This window comes from Arctopsyche grandis, chromosome 8, assembly GCF_051622035.1.
Source record: "Arctopsyche grandis isolate Sample6627 chromosome 8, ASM5162203v2, whole genome shotgun sequence".
NCBI classification, from domain to species: Eukaryota; Metazoa; Arthropoda; class Insecta; order Trichoptera; family Hydropsychidae; genus Arctopsyche; species Arctopsyche grandis.
In genome coordinates, this window is record NC_135362.1 from 11113425 (window position 1) to 11128864 (window position 15440).

The window sequence follows — 15440 nt, forward strand, 5'->3', positions numbered from 1 at the left end:
TTTTGTCAATCTTTTGTCCATTCTTCTAACTATGCCGTTTTAATCTCTTCACTCGCTCCATTATTCCAGCTACCCTAGTAAAACCCATTATTCCGTTTCATGTCTCTCCCAATTATTATTTTGCACATATAATTGTTTGACAGGATAAACTAAAATACATACATATGTACACATATAGAATTTTATTGATTTTCACATAAAATTATATTAAATATATCTGGAAAGCTGAATTTATATCAACGTATTAGAATTTATAGAACTACGGGCAACTCAAAATTTTCAAAGCAGTCCGAATACTAAAAAAAGGCGAAATTCAAAACCCTGTAAATAAACGAGAATCCCTCAAATTCAACAGAGCATATGGATATTTTATATTATGTTTCGCGATTGCGATTTTCACACTCGATCCGATCGAGCGAATTGTCGGGTTTCGCATGGAAAGCTATTCAATTTTCCCGAGCTCGAAAATAACACACACACACATACAGACCGACCCCCACGATCTGAAATATGATCGAGAACATTATTAAAAAGTGCCAGATAAAACATTTCATTCGTAAATGTAAATTCAAATGCGGAATAAGGGGAACGGAAAAAAAGAAATATATTATGTATATGATTCCATTAACCGACCGTTTATCACCTTTTCGGTTTTAATCGCAATCGAACGTAAATACTCGGACAGACAGGAGGTTCATACGATCGTAAAAGAAATAATATGGACATTTAAAAAAAATATATCGTTGGCCCATGGGGGGATCGAACCCACGACCTTCGCGTTATTAGCACGACGCTCTAACCAACTGAGCTAATGGGCCACATGCTACGTATTATTTCAGTTTTTTACTCAATGGAATTAATCTTTAGTATTTTCTTATAATTTTGTAAACAGCTGTATTGACATAGAACTACATGTATATGTGCATATGAATATTATCCGAAACATATGTCACCTTTAAAATCGTTATAAATCCATAAAATGACAATAATAACAGTTGCGAAAAATATATGAATTTGGTAAATACATAGTATGCAGAGTCCCGTTACCAAATAAATGTATTATTTTATTTTATTTTTATATGTATAAAGCCAGCAGCATGGCTCGGTGGTTGCGCTTATGCTTAGCACCGAGAGGTCGCCGGGTTCAATTCCGTGAGCTGACCTTGATCTATTCTGAGTATAACCTTTAATGCTGCTGGTCACACTTGGATATTTGTGACTGCAAGTTGATCGTTTCCTATCATAGATTGTAAATTTATCTGATTTCATCGTTGAAACGGTTCCTCCATCAAATTGGCTAACATCCTACCCACTATGTCACCACTATTTGAATATGATTTATGTAAATCCATATATATATCGCGAAATTTAGCGATTTGTGTAATAAAAATGCTGCAACAATTGTAAGGCGCGTTGGGGTTTACCTAAGTAAACTAAAATGTATGTAAACTAAAATATACAAACATCATATGTGCCATGATAGGGATTACCCGAAAGCCACATTTTTTTTAATACACAGCTAATTTGCGAGAAATCCGTTATGTAGGTAGCATATTATTATAGGATTCAATAAATTGCAGATACTAATAGCTCGAATTTGTGAGAAACTGAGCGGGGGGGGGGGGGAGGATACCGATTTATTGGATCCGTCACTACTACGAACCTAGCAAAATTATAAATTTCTAACAGAAGGTCGATTTATGTTTTAATTACCACAGTATCTCACCAGTAGCGTGTTTAGTCGGGAATTGAACCCATGACCTCTCTACCGGTATGCACTAGCTCTATCAGTACACTACGCGTTGTTATATAATATTGCAATGATGTTCACAAAGCGAAATTCCAAAATTATAAATATCGTATCATTGAAAACTCTTTTTTTTATTTTATAATTGCTATAATTCATATACAGTATTTAATAAAAATAAATCAATATTATTCGATATATGATATTTCGACTGTCCATAAAAATGAAATATCATTGAATTGGGTGTGGTTTTTAAACAAATATATCCTAATGCTTTGTTTTTTAATTTCATATTATATATTTACATACATATGTACATACAGACGTATGCATATTATTTAGCAATATATGTACATATGTACATATTATACATTTTTTCAAATGTTTTTATGTAACGTACATGCGTAGATTTATGATAAGTTCATGGCTTGAATTTTAATTATCTTGATCAATAATCACAAGGTGATATTTATAATGAACGCTATTATTATTTATAGTCCAATTTGAACGTCTTATTCATTTCTCAACCTTAGTTGTTGAATTTATGTAATACTCTCAAGTCTACAATAGATACACAGCAAATGTTTTCTCGGTGAATCAAAACAAACGATACAGCTTGTATAAATAAGCCATTATGTGTATTTACAGTTCCATTGGGAGTTCCTTAATGTTTCTTTAAGTAAGTTTTAGTACATCTGTCGGAAGTCTTAAATTAAAACGTCTGCTCAAATTTAAAAGGTCAAAAAGGTTCAACGTTATTATTTACATGAAGAAAAACTAGAGCGCGCATGTTTTCCGATATGTGAAACTCAATTCTTTCAAGATACGAATTTTATGTTAGTATTTTAAATTTGTATAAAATAAATTGTATTATCAGCCGCTCACTATATTCGCGTGTAATCAAATTGCTTTTTGAATTTTTTTTATTCACAAAGCAGTCCGTCGCACGCTTTTCTTTGACGATGCGAAAGTCGACCGTGATTGGCGATGACATTTCAGGGTTTTCCGACATCGCGGTGGTTCCCATAATCGAGCCTTTATCTTATCAATTTTCTGCGAACGGAGCGAGAGAAAGCCGGGTGTCAAAAACATTAGCGTCATGATGTAATGAAAAGCGACTCGAGCTCAAAAATTCCCCGTAAATCCGACGTCTAATAATGTTTCTTCTTCTTGCCCCTTTTAGGTAGACTAAACTAACGGAAAACTCGCAATGGACTACGCGGAATTTTCCTCAGAAAACCCACCGGAGCAACGTTTTCCTGGAAGCGAACAACTGAAGAATGGATGTTGAAAATCTACGACCCGACAATTTTAATTATCAAAGAGTGCTATATTTATAAATAAATCCAACTTTAAGTGAAGTGCCGGTTCAAGTATATATTGTGTTATGTTAAAAGTGTAATTTGACCACATCAAGATGAGTTTCTTCAGTTCTATAGGACAGTATGTAGCCGATAGTGTGGCTGGACTTTCCCTGAGTCCCAAAAGATTCTCTCTGTCCAGACAGGGCTCTGGTGACACTCCTCCACCGGCGTCTCCAGCCCCCATAGTCGGCGCCCCTGGAGCCTCCGCCCCTGCAGTGCACCATGGTAAGTCAATTACACACACATTCCATATAATATGATACATCTATCTGCTTTCATATTGCGCTAATGTAATTGAACACTTTCAGCGTATATACGACTTTTTGCGCTCGGAGCTCTTCCGCATTCCGGATAATCCGGATCACCGATCCGTAAAGTGCGGCGTAGCTCATTTGATTTCAGCAGCGTATCTGCATTTGCTTTTTTTTCAAAAAATTATTTTATATTTTTGATAGACTGGTAAAAAAAAAGATTGGCGCGTCAATGTCAGACGCATTCCGGCCTTCCTTTGTGTTTAACATTATTAAATTATTATGATTGCGACTCACTAGTTCAAAATCTCATACCCCGTTCTTTACAAATAAGAATCGCTTCAATGTCAAAATTTTAATATTTTACATGCAGATAGATCTTATGTTTTAATGTGAAACTCTCGATTTCGAACGCAGCTGCTACATCGTGGGAAACTTTACCATGTAATGAAAGTTTACCATGTAATGAATCTGTATAAGAGAATACGTTTCCAAGAATTTCTCATTGAATATTGACTAGCTTTTTTTGTAAAGAATATATAAGAAACATTTTAATAAAAGTGACTGAATAATTAATTATTTACTTATTTAAGTTTGGACCATTGTGGCATTACAAGAGCCCCTAATGCGCCACAATAGTTGAAAATAATACAGAGATATAAAAATATATATACATAAATAGAAAAAAATACATTTATACGTAACCATAAAAACAATAGCAGAAAAAGTAAAAATATCAAATAACAAAATTTAAAAAATCAAATAACAGATCACTAGACAAATAGGTTAAAATAATAGCCGATAAAACTCACTGAGGTGGAAAGTATCACAATCAGGCACAGCAGCAATTATTTCAATAAGAAGTTGGATAGCTCTTGGATTAGGAGCCATCTAATAAAAAACTGTGCCGGCAGGAGGTACAACCATCAAATTATGATTTCTATATAAAATTGATCGTATATTTTGAATATATTAAAGATTTTTGCCATGTAAACACCGTTATGCCTATTTTATTTGTTGGAAAAATATTTTCAATTTAACATTTTGCTTCATATTTTTGGCTGCCGTAGTATCATCGGTTTCTTCGTTTGAAGTATAAACAAACAGAGATTATTGTGAATTTTCCAGAAATCGCCGCGGAAAATTCTCAATTGAAAAAAGTTTCAACAGAACACCCCGAAAAAACATATATTTACATTTTAGTCGATGATATTTTCACTGTTTTGCAAATATATGACAACATTCAAACTTTCTTTAAATTTTTGATATAATATATAGGTATATTATATTATTTATATTTTTAACAATCGTTCCTATCTACCTATATAAAGAAATTACTACTTTTATTTTATGTTCACGTAGTTTACTTGTGTAATTTAATTGTAAAGTTGATTTGAATGTAGTAAAAAAATAAACCTGAATACAAATTATTGTAATTTTGTACAATTTCCTTACACGAAAATTTACATAGTAGACCCGAAATAATGTGTAATAAATTTCACATGCAGAGTAGTTAGGCCGTGGAAAATGTACGCACAGACCGGATAATAAATATAAACGGTAGTCGCAGAGAGGAAAGGGCCAGGGCTTAAACTTAAAAGATAGAGTACTTTCGGAAGGAATATTAGTGCGAGTAATCAAGATAAATTTCATTAGTTTCAAAGTAAAAGTTCACGCAAAAAGAAAACCTCTCTTATATAAACAAGTTCGTGCGTGTGTTTGCAATCCTTTTTTTGTCTTTTGTTGTATTTTTTTGTTTTTGTTTTTGAACGTTCTCGAGAAATTCTAGATTCGTACGCTTCGCATAGACACGTATCCATTCAATTAATCGCTCGGTTAAACTTAACTGTTAGCCGTTGTTACGCATCTCGACGCTCACCATCCCGCGATTACTTTTATATATCTCTCAGGACTTCGACTAGCTGGCTATAGTGTACGCGTGATTTGAATGATAAAACGATCGGATTTAAAATTCACCTCTATATATGTATATGTGCGTATAGAAAGGATTTGGGTAATTTGAGTCTATTTCGGGAACCCTGAGATTTTGCTAACCGCTTACGCAAAAAGCGTTTCCTCCGGGATGCCGGGAGATTGTACACGATGGATTTAAAACGATTTCACTGTCACCTGCCTGTCTATATTCGCAATGATAAGTAAATGTATTTTATATTCCATTTCGAAAATAAACATATCACTTTAAGTACTTATCCATAAAAAAACACGTTCGAAAAAGAGTACAAAATTATGATGTAACACGCTCGTACTTTTCGAGAGTGGAATAATTGTTACAAACTCGATTCGTCACTTGGAATCTTTTTATAGTACTAAATCCTCAAACAATTAAATATTTGTTCTTTTGAGAACCATCATTAGAAGGACACGATTCAAAGGAAAAGTTTACATTGCTTCCTAAACCATATGCATTAATGCCTTCTCCAAAAGACATAAGAATTTTTTTTTTTAATATCACTAAGATTTGAAGCTTGTACTTGAATTGAATGCAACTAAAATGCACACCAAATGTTTACAATAACCGTTGAAAATAGATCACAAAATCATCCACAGTCACCCCCTGGTGCATCTCTATGAAAAAAAGAGAGAAAGATCTACCAAAGACCCGCTTCAAATTTATTGTTTCAAATATAATATAATGCACAATAAAGTATGGCACGTTTGACCATTTCATTTATTTAACATTTATTAGGCGTTTACATTTATATTGATTTGCTATTTTAACGTAATCCCAATAAGTAGTACGTAATAAATACACAACGCTACATATTTTTTTTTATATAAAAGCTAACCGATACACTATAGCCGTCGTTTATCTCATGAGTTATAATGATTTCATTTGCCATGTATCATGTTTTTGTCTCTGGAAACGTTTATTACACGACAACGACGTTCGACATCTTACACACATAGCAAAATAATATGCGGGACGAAAATCCGGCTTGACGTTAATGATGACAAACGTTATCAATAGCCCGAAACAACACGTCGATAATACAGATTTATTAGTGCGATACGAGATAAAAACTCACTACCACTATAACATGTGCATCGAGCGGGTTTGTCAATTTTCCTACGCATTAAACCGGGGATTTGGACCAAAGCGAGAGATGGGGGAGGAGGGGAACAAACGGTAGTATACATACATAAGTATGTAGATATCGCGATACTTGAACTCGGCATTAAGGGTAATCCATTAAAACGGGCGGGGATGTGGATTAAGTGCCGTAGAGATTATATTCGGTGATTAATAGACTTTAACCCTTCAGTTAGAGCCGTAATGAGGACATCTTCATTTGAAGCTGATTACCGACACCGCATCATAAACCACCATTTTAAACTTAATTAATATTAAGCCCCGCGAAGTTTGGGTATTGTATGTATATCAAAGTCATTATATTCAATTTATTATTGGTACATACGGAGGAACAGATACCTCTATCGTGAGCGAAAACGAAGATAGAGAGAGAACGTCAATTCGAACCATGATGGGTCGGTATGTATGTATGTATCTACCGAATGGAATATGGATTTTCTTTTTTTTTATATTATTCTTCTTGATACTTATGAAGTTTGCCGTATACGACGGCTCCCCTGAATAATTAATGTCTGGGTGTGTGTCTAATGGTATGTTATTTTTCGTGGGAAATTATCTTCGGTAGTGGCCGCGTGGAGTTGAAAATTATAGGGTCTAGTATGTAATATAAAGGGTGGGTTTTTCCAAGTCGGGGTAATTTTCATTATTCAAATTCGATCCCTCCCCAAAACGAGACTATTTTTAAAGGTATGCGTAATCCAATTAACCACAGTTATGACCCGACCAATTAAAAGTTTCTTGTCTATCGTTTCTCCTTCGCACCAATTTTCGTGTCGTAATAAAGTATGTTTGAACATTTTTGGGAAATTTAAAACTGTATAACTTTTTAATTTATTGAAGTATTATAATACGTGGTTTAACCTGTCTGCCGATTTTTCTTTTTATTTAGCGTGATGTATTATATATCTGGCAAGAGTAAAATTTATTGAAGACCCGTGCGTATATTCATATGTAATATGATATTTTATATAATAAACAGTTTGAATTTCATCCATCTTGGAATAAATTTCATCATAATATTGAATGAAAATGTTATTTTTTTGAGCCGAGTTCATTGCAGGAATACTTTTGAATAATTCTACCGAATGGCGCAGTTTACTCTTGTGTCACATTTTTAATCAAGAAAATTAAATAAATTACGTTCATTGCGCTCGTCGCGACTATTAATATTGATCAAAGGATTTGATTCACTCCGTCGTAATGTTATTTAAACCTTTACTACAGGTACAAAGCTTTGAAACCCGAGAAGAATTTCTCATTAAAAATGTAAGCATGACAATATTGAACATAAATTCATAATTTACTACCATTCATATATCATATTGTATGACTACATCATCACTGTACTTTATTCAATTCACCATTCTTTAATATGGTTTATACTTGAGTCAAGTCTTTACCTGTCTCTTCTAAAAGCGCCTCTCAAATATCAATGCATAGAATCTTCAGAATCTTTTTATCGGATTTTTTTTTAATACGTATAAAAGCCCTCTCTCACATAACATGCCTCATCCTATGTAATTGACATATCATTATAAATTGAATTCATATTTTACGTTTGTATTTTCATATCTATCTATCTATCCCTAACTAATATCTTGAGAAAATTTATGCTAACTTCCACTATTCTTGATCGTTCTCTCTGAAAATCCAAAAATGTTACCTATAAGATAGATCGCGCATTGTTGTCTCAATTTAATTGTAATTAAAAAGAATTTTTGCCGAGATGAAACTCTAATCACCATCCAATTAACGAGAGAACAAGCAGTGCGAAGCGGTTAAATTGAAATTAATGACCGAATATAGCGCACAAACGAGCGGTAAAAGTCGTTTGAAAGTGTACCGGAAAACCGACACTGAAATAAGTGGATTACACTTACTATCCTTCCAAATATGTATAATATATCTTAAAATTTCTATGATAGTATTTGAATCGTAAATTGACCAGTCTATCTAAGTGAACTTTAAATTTTAAAAATTCCATTTAAAATTCTCGATCGGAGAGATGTCTCGACAGAAAAAATGAGAGGAAAGTGGAAAACAAACCCACCGAAAACCGATAGTATTAAAAATTAAAATATTCGAACCGACTTTTTTGGCTTCCACGAGTAGTCGCTTGTCAGTCTAAAACTGCGTAATCCCATCTTACTCTCTGACGGAAATATTTAATGTATTCTGGGTGGGATTTTCACCGAAAGAGCCTACTGATGTTTTTCCTCTTTTCGTTGTGGAACGTGCCGCTGAAAACCCGTATAAAATATCTCATTACCTGTGGTCTTAGCTTCAAATTACATAAATGTGAGTAAAATTGCATACATTTCCTCGCACCGAAAAACATTCCACCTCGTTTTTGATGTGCGTAAAAGCTTTTCTTTCACGTAATCTAATTACTTTTCGTAAAACGAATCAAACGGCTTATTTACATTCCGAAAGCTCAAACTATTACATTCAAATCATACATATGTATATTTAATCATATACCTGTAAATTTTAATGTGATATATAATATATTTTATATTGAAAAATAGTCTATTCTTCAAAGTTTCAGTACTCATAAAAATCACTTTAAATGTAAATTAAAATTTGTATAAATTACAGTCACAAATTAGTCACTCACAGTTTCGAAATTGATAATATCCGGTCAAACCGGGTGACCTAAAACTGCAAGGTCGATTTTGCAAAATTCGGATATATACTGTTCTTGTTCGCATCTATTATATAAATAATTTGAGTTTATTTTTTAAAGAGACATTTAAAATTTTCAATGAAAAAACAATTTACAATGGAAAAGTTTCGAGCTCTCAGCGTAACTTTCCCTTTGAAAAGAAACCGTTTCAAATTCAACAAGTGCAGTGTGTCTTGAAAATTTATTTAACCTCAAGTTTATTTGTAAATATCTATTTACATACATACATATATTTAGATACACTTTGATACGATTTCGAGTTTCTTTTTTATCACACTTATTTCGTTTAGTGAATATTTCGCGCATCATTAGTCAATCAGTTCTTCAGTCAATGCTCTTCAAACGCGCACGTTTTTAAAGATCTGCCTAATCGCTCGCGAAATTGTGCCGAATTCTCGTGATTTTTTTTTGGAATATGTAATATTTTTGTCGCAGTCACGTTATTTCCCATTTATATGTGCTATATTTTGGTTGATTCCTTTTTTTGACAAATTGCTCGTTTTCTATAACGTGAATAATAAATTTTCCTGAATTTGATGTATATTTCAAATTACATTATAATGATTCAAAAGTCAAATTATTAAGGAAAATTCAAATTGATCTAACCGACTTATTGTTAGAAAGCATAAGCCAAGTTCAGATCTGAAAATCCCCTCTGGAGAACGTTCGATAAAAGAATGAGATGGGCCCATGATAAATAATGGGTTCATGATAAATAATGCAATGTATCCAATAGTGACTGCATATTCAAATGTATATATGTACATACATAGATATACTTACGAAACCTCGAAAAACCAAATTGCACACACAAAGCCACAATCAAGTACGTACGTATGCTATTCATATTCATATTGAGTTTTCGGCTGAATAAAACCATATTTCTAGTAATATACGTTAAATTTTAAATCATTGTGACTATTCAGAATAAACCTCATATTTTTGTTTAAATATGGCGAATCACCAAGCCAACTACTAATTCTTATGAAGTATTATATATAACTCTTGTTATATTCAACGATAAAAATATTATTATTGTTCAACTGAGAGATCCTTACCTCAAAACCTTATTTATATCACCACATATATTATGTATATACGTATTTGAGTCAAAATAAATCGTTTTTAACTTGTTGCACGTGTTACGAAATTGTTCGTGCACATCAATTCCTATCACGTATGAAACCTCGAAATAAGCATTCGAGAATCTCAAATTTAACAAGGTTATTTCGAACGACGAAATATGGAATGTACACAGGGAGTAAAATCGTCTGGGAAAAACTCGTCATACCGTATGTGTCGCTCGTTCTACATGACAAATGTTGCGTTCGTGACGTGAAATAACGCCTATAGGTGAATTATCTAACCTACCTATACACTGCAGAGCATCTCACGTAGACGTATATAATATATGCAATGTAAATCTCGTCAAGTTTGTACTCTAGGGCGACTAAAAGTCACCCCAGAGCCGCGTCCCCGAAGTTTAAATGCCTCCCCGGGTAGACGCAGTCGTATTATTGGAAACGTTTCCAAGATGTATCACAGTCGAGGAAGAAGAAGACGTCGATTTCCAATTTCACGAAAGCGAGTGGCTTTTTAATTCATGATTCGTTTAATTCGAGACTTTCAGATTAATTTGCGTCTGAGCGATCGACAGTCACTTCAAATCCTTGTTTATTTATTACTAGTTGATTTCAACGGGTGGTTTCGGAAAGGAATTGATAAACGAATTTAAATAAAGTTATATGTTATATATAAATATAATGTAAGGTATGTAATTTATATATAATACATATATACTTATACATTCGTTTTTATACATAACTAGTTTTGTACCCGTTGATTCCAGCGGGTAACTACGGAAAGTATACACGAAATATAAAAAGTATATATATACATAGTATATATAAAGTATCAATATAAAAGAATTAAAATAAAGTTATATATTATATAAAAAAAATATATATATATACATATATATACTTATACGGTATTATGTGAAAACGTAATTCAAAGACTGTTTCAGGGTTATATTATTTATTTTCGACTTTTCAAATATGCAAATACATATTGATGTTTTATATTTTTCTCAAATAGAATAAGCAATTGAATTTGTGGAGATTCTTCGTTTAATGATAACTAAAATGTAATATTTACTGGAGTATTTCTTTTAATATGTATATATAATGCATATACGATACAATAATAATATAATAAGAATACATAATACATACGTAACATTTTTGATGAAAAACATAATTATTTTTTCGGGACTGTGTTTTTTTTAATTAAAACTTAACATAGTTAAGATTATATAATATTTTTACTATGTATATCAAATTAAATTATTTATATTACCCATCAAGACATAATTTAATAATATTATAAAAAATTCCTGTGGTGCAATTTTCTTAACGAAAGAAATTATGGTATTTTTACTTACCTCTTATTATTATCGTTGTTTTTTTTTGTAGATATTTGAAAATTTACATAAAATGATATTTAATGATTTCCCATATTCATTTTTAACTACTCGTGGAATGTACATATGTATGTATTTAGAATTGAGATTTCATAAAAATATTTTCAATTTCGATCAAAATAATAAGGATGGGAAGAGGAGAAAGTTTTACAATATATGTATGTACATAATTCCGTCTCAAATTATTTAAAGTAAAAGATTTTTAACCGACAGCACTAAATATTCGTAATATGAATCAGTTATAATTGTTCAAATTTTCTATACAAAACCCTTTTGAAGTCAATTATATTAAACTTATACTCTCTAAATTAGCTTGATAGCTAAAATATGTATATATAAATAAATAAAATAAATTTCTCAGAAATTTATAGTATTTAAACACTGAAAATCAAAAAACTTCTTACCCATTCAAAATTGCCATTTGAGGAAAATGTGTACTTACGATTATTTTGTAAATATTCTTTCATAATTTGTGATACATCACTATCTATTCGATTAGTCGAGTTCGTTACTATCTTGAAAAATCATAAATTCCATGACAATTGTCGAGCAGAAGCCGCAAATGTTATGATATATATATACAAAACATAATTTTAGTACGATATTGACATGCACATTTTAATTGAATTTTCAGGTTTTCCGAAAGTAGTTCCAACGCCGGGCACCAGCGTGCTGGCGAACAGGCGCCGCACCCTGGAGTGCCTGGCGCCACCCCCGGGGCGTACACCCCGCGGGGGCTCCCTGAGACAGCCTCGCCGAGATGCAGCCCCCAGTCCAGGCCCCATTGCTCCCCCGCATCGACCCCCCCTCGCCTTCTGCAGGAGGCGCCTCTCCTGGCCAGAGGTCGACCAGCACGCCACCTCTGGGTATGATACATTTTTAATAAGCCCCCTTGGTGATATCGAAACTAGAACCCCATACACACAATCGAGAGCATATCAAATTCAAAAGAATTCTAACTCATTTTATGTATGTACATATTTTATATTGCTGAACAAAAAAATTCGAAATACTTGCAAATATACAGTATAAATATTTTACAAGGTCAAATTTTTCTTTGTTAAAAATTTTGTGTATTCATATGTAAAGAGTAATTTTTTTTTAATTTTTATATGATTTTAACGAATTCCCTATGATACAGAACAACTTTTCCACCTCGAGTTGTTTCCAAAATCCAAAATTCGCCGTTTCCAGTATACCCTAAAGGCCTGATACATGTATGTATGTACACATATGCTGGAGTGAATTTTTAATTTTCATCAACTTACTTAGAAGAAAACTTTCGTCGTATCAAAGGAACGTTAAATAAAAATTTCATTGATTATAAACAATGTCCTGTGCCTCCAACCAATCAATTTATCTCGAGAAATATCTTAAAAAAGTAGAGTTTTTCGAAAGTAAATTTGATTTTTTATTATTTAAAAAAATAAACACAATAAATATTAATTTATTACAGATTTATTGAGTCAGGTATGATGAGTTTTGAATGATTTACGAAAGTTCAAGTCGCCTTTTTGCTCAAAAGTCCCCATACAACGCGAGCCATGCTCACAATGGATGGTTTGTATGGGGGAAACGTTATTTTCAGATAATCATCATTTTTCATACTTCCGTGTTTATCCGTTTGATTTTTGAATTCTTCTTATATTCCTTCTTATATGTAAATAAAGTCGGGGCCTAGTCACATCCAATTTTTTTATTTTCTTTTCTTTTATTACGTTAAAAGTAGTATTTAAACACTTAAAATATCGATTTAAATATAAATAAGCAATTTTGTATATTTACATACTACATACAGGTTTTCTACCTCAAATTCAATATTTTCCACCTCAAATTCAATATTTTCCATTTCAAATTAAATATTTTCCATTTCAAATTAAATATTTTGCATTTCAAATGAAATATTTATTGATTGCGGCAATGTATATTGATGGAATTGTGTGGCATGAAATTATTGAGCACTCCACAATTAATTCCAATATTTTTTGCGACTTTCTTGAAAGATTATTGCAGATATTAGAAGAAAATAATCTTGAAAAAGTATGATACAACGCCAGCATCTACCATACCCCTGAAGTGCTTGAGCTTGAGAAAAATTATAACAAATACTATGTACATACATACATACATCAATATGTACAGGAAATTGCCTGCAGCTTCTTTTAAAGAAGCGTTATAAATTATTATATTTTAAAAGCGTTATGTAATCATTTAATGTTCTCTTATTACTGTTTTCCAGTCATTAACTTTCATAATAATGATTACATGTAAATATGAAAATAATATTATGTTATTTAAAAAGAATATTAATTTAAAATGAAAATTATTTAATTTGAAATGGAAAATATTTAATTTAAAATGTAAAATAATTAATTTGAGATAGAAACCCTGTATATATTGCATTACATAATAAAATGAGTATTTTCAAAGTTTTGGTTATCATTAAACCATTTATATATGTATGTATATCCATATATACATACATATATAGATATGCTCATTGCATGTACTTTTTCAATTAAATCACTCGACTGTATATTATTTTCACTTCAATCATGCATAATTATCGTGACTGCAATTTGCATATTTAGACCATTGAAAATATATTAAATTCAAATTTTATTAATTATATTAAATTTATTCATATATTTTGTGTATTTTTATTTGTATTTTTTTTTGCCTTCATTTTTATATTAATTTTTAGATAAATCTCTTCAATTATTTGCTTGATTAAATACAATACGCTTATTGCTAATTGGAAATAGTGACGAATCGAAGCGTGTATTTTTGGTATTGCTTTTGTATTCGAATTATTCAAAATTGATGTTTATGTATTGAATATGTAAAGCGGACTCTACAGCAATACCGCGTGTGTTTCATAAATCAATACTCATTTTGTTTTTTGCATTCGATGAAATTTAGCATATTACGATAGATTTAAAATTTGTGTTTCATTGCATTGAATAATTACTTGTCAAAATTTTGTTTTATCTGTGATTCTCTTGACTATCGCATAGTATATTTTCAATGCAGTTTAAACGGTAAGAAGAAATAATGCAAAATAACATTTATGAATGTAAATACATATTTATGTGAGTACCTAAAAAACAGCAATCGTTTGAAATTTTAAATCCTAACTTTAATTTCAAAGAAGGCCGAGCTTTTAAACTAGGCTTTTGATTAAATATTTATTTAACTTACTAGGTATATCAAGCCTATATGTTTGATTAGATTAAAAATATATGTACGTAAAAAGGTGTTTGTATAATGAGCGTTGGAAAAGTCGCTAGCGTCAGTGACAGAATTAAATTGTGGTTTTTCCGGAACCGATACGTGAGCGGTCGGTAAATAAAGTATCGGTGGGCAGGACGAGGGTAGATTTTGGAGAGTAGACCAACCCCTAGTTATACCTATTTATAGAAGCTTTTTAGCTCTGAAATAGGGCATGTGGATAGCGATTTTGGGCTTTGATCGCTGAAACAAAAGTGTTTTCAGGTACCTATCTCCGTTAGGCACACGCATCCATCGAGCATTGTTTTGTCATAACAATACCCGGGATTAAAATTTTTCCAACTACCCAATACTACCACTAACATGGAATTAAAACACATGTACATATATCGCCTCATTAGAGCGCAAATCTGATAACTGTTCATTATTCACTCCAGTCTTTCAATGACTTGAAATTATTTTATAGTGATACTAGCTGAACCCTACATGCGTTGCAATGCCAAAATAACGCATGCAATTCCCATTCCCGTTCCCGTTCTCGTTCCCGTTCCCGTTCCCGCTCCCGTT

The 15440-nt window shown here is 32.0% G+C and overlaps 1 protein-coding gene and 1 non-coding gene across 2 annotated transcripts in view; one reads left to right on the plus strand and one right to left on the minus strand.

Annotated features, from left to right (window-relative positions):
• Positions 1 to 744: 744 nt before the first annotated feature.
• On the minus strand, positions 745 to 818 carry TRNAI-AAU (transfer RNA isoleucine (anticodon AAU)). Its single transcript has one exon. It is a non-coding gene; the product is annotated as a tRNA-Ile (tRNA).
• Positions 819 to 3164: 2346 nt separating this feature from the next.
• unc-13-4A (BAI1 associated protein 3) overlaps positions 3165 to 15440 on the plus strand; it is a 69123-nt gene continuing 56847 nt past the window's right edge. The window contains exons 1-2 of the mRNA XM_077436296.1: positions 3165 to 3336; positions 12277 to 12508. Coding sequence (XP_077292422.1) covers positions 3165 to 3336; positions 12277 to 12508 — 404 coding nt within the window. The remainder of the gene's footprint in view (positions 3337 to 12276; positions 12509 to 15440) is intronic.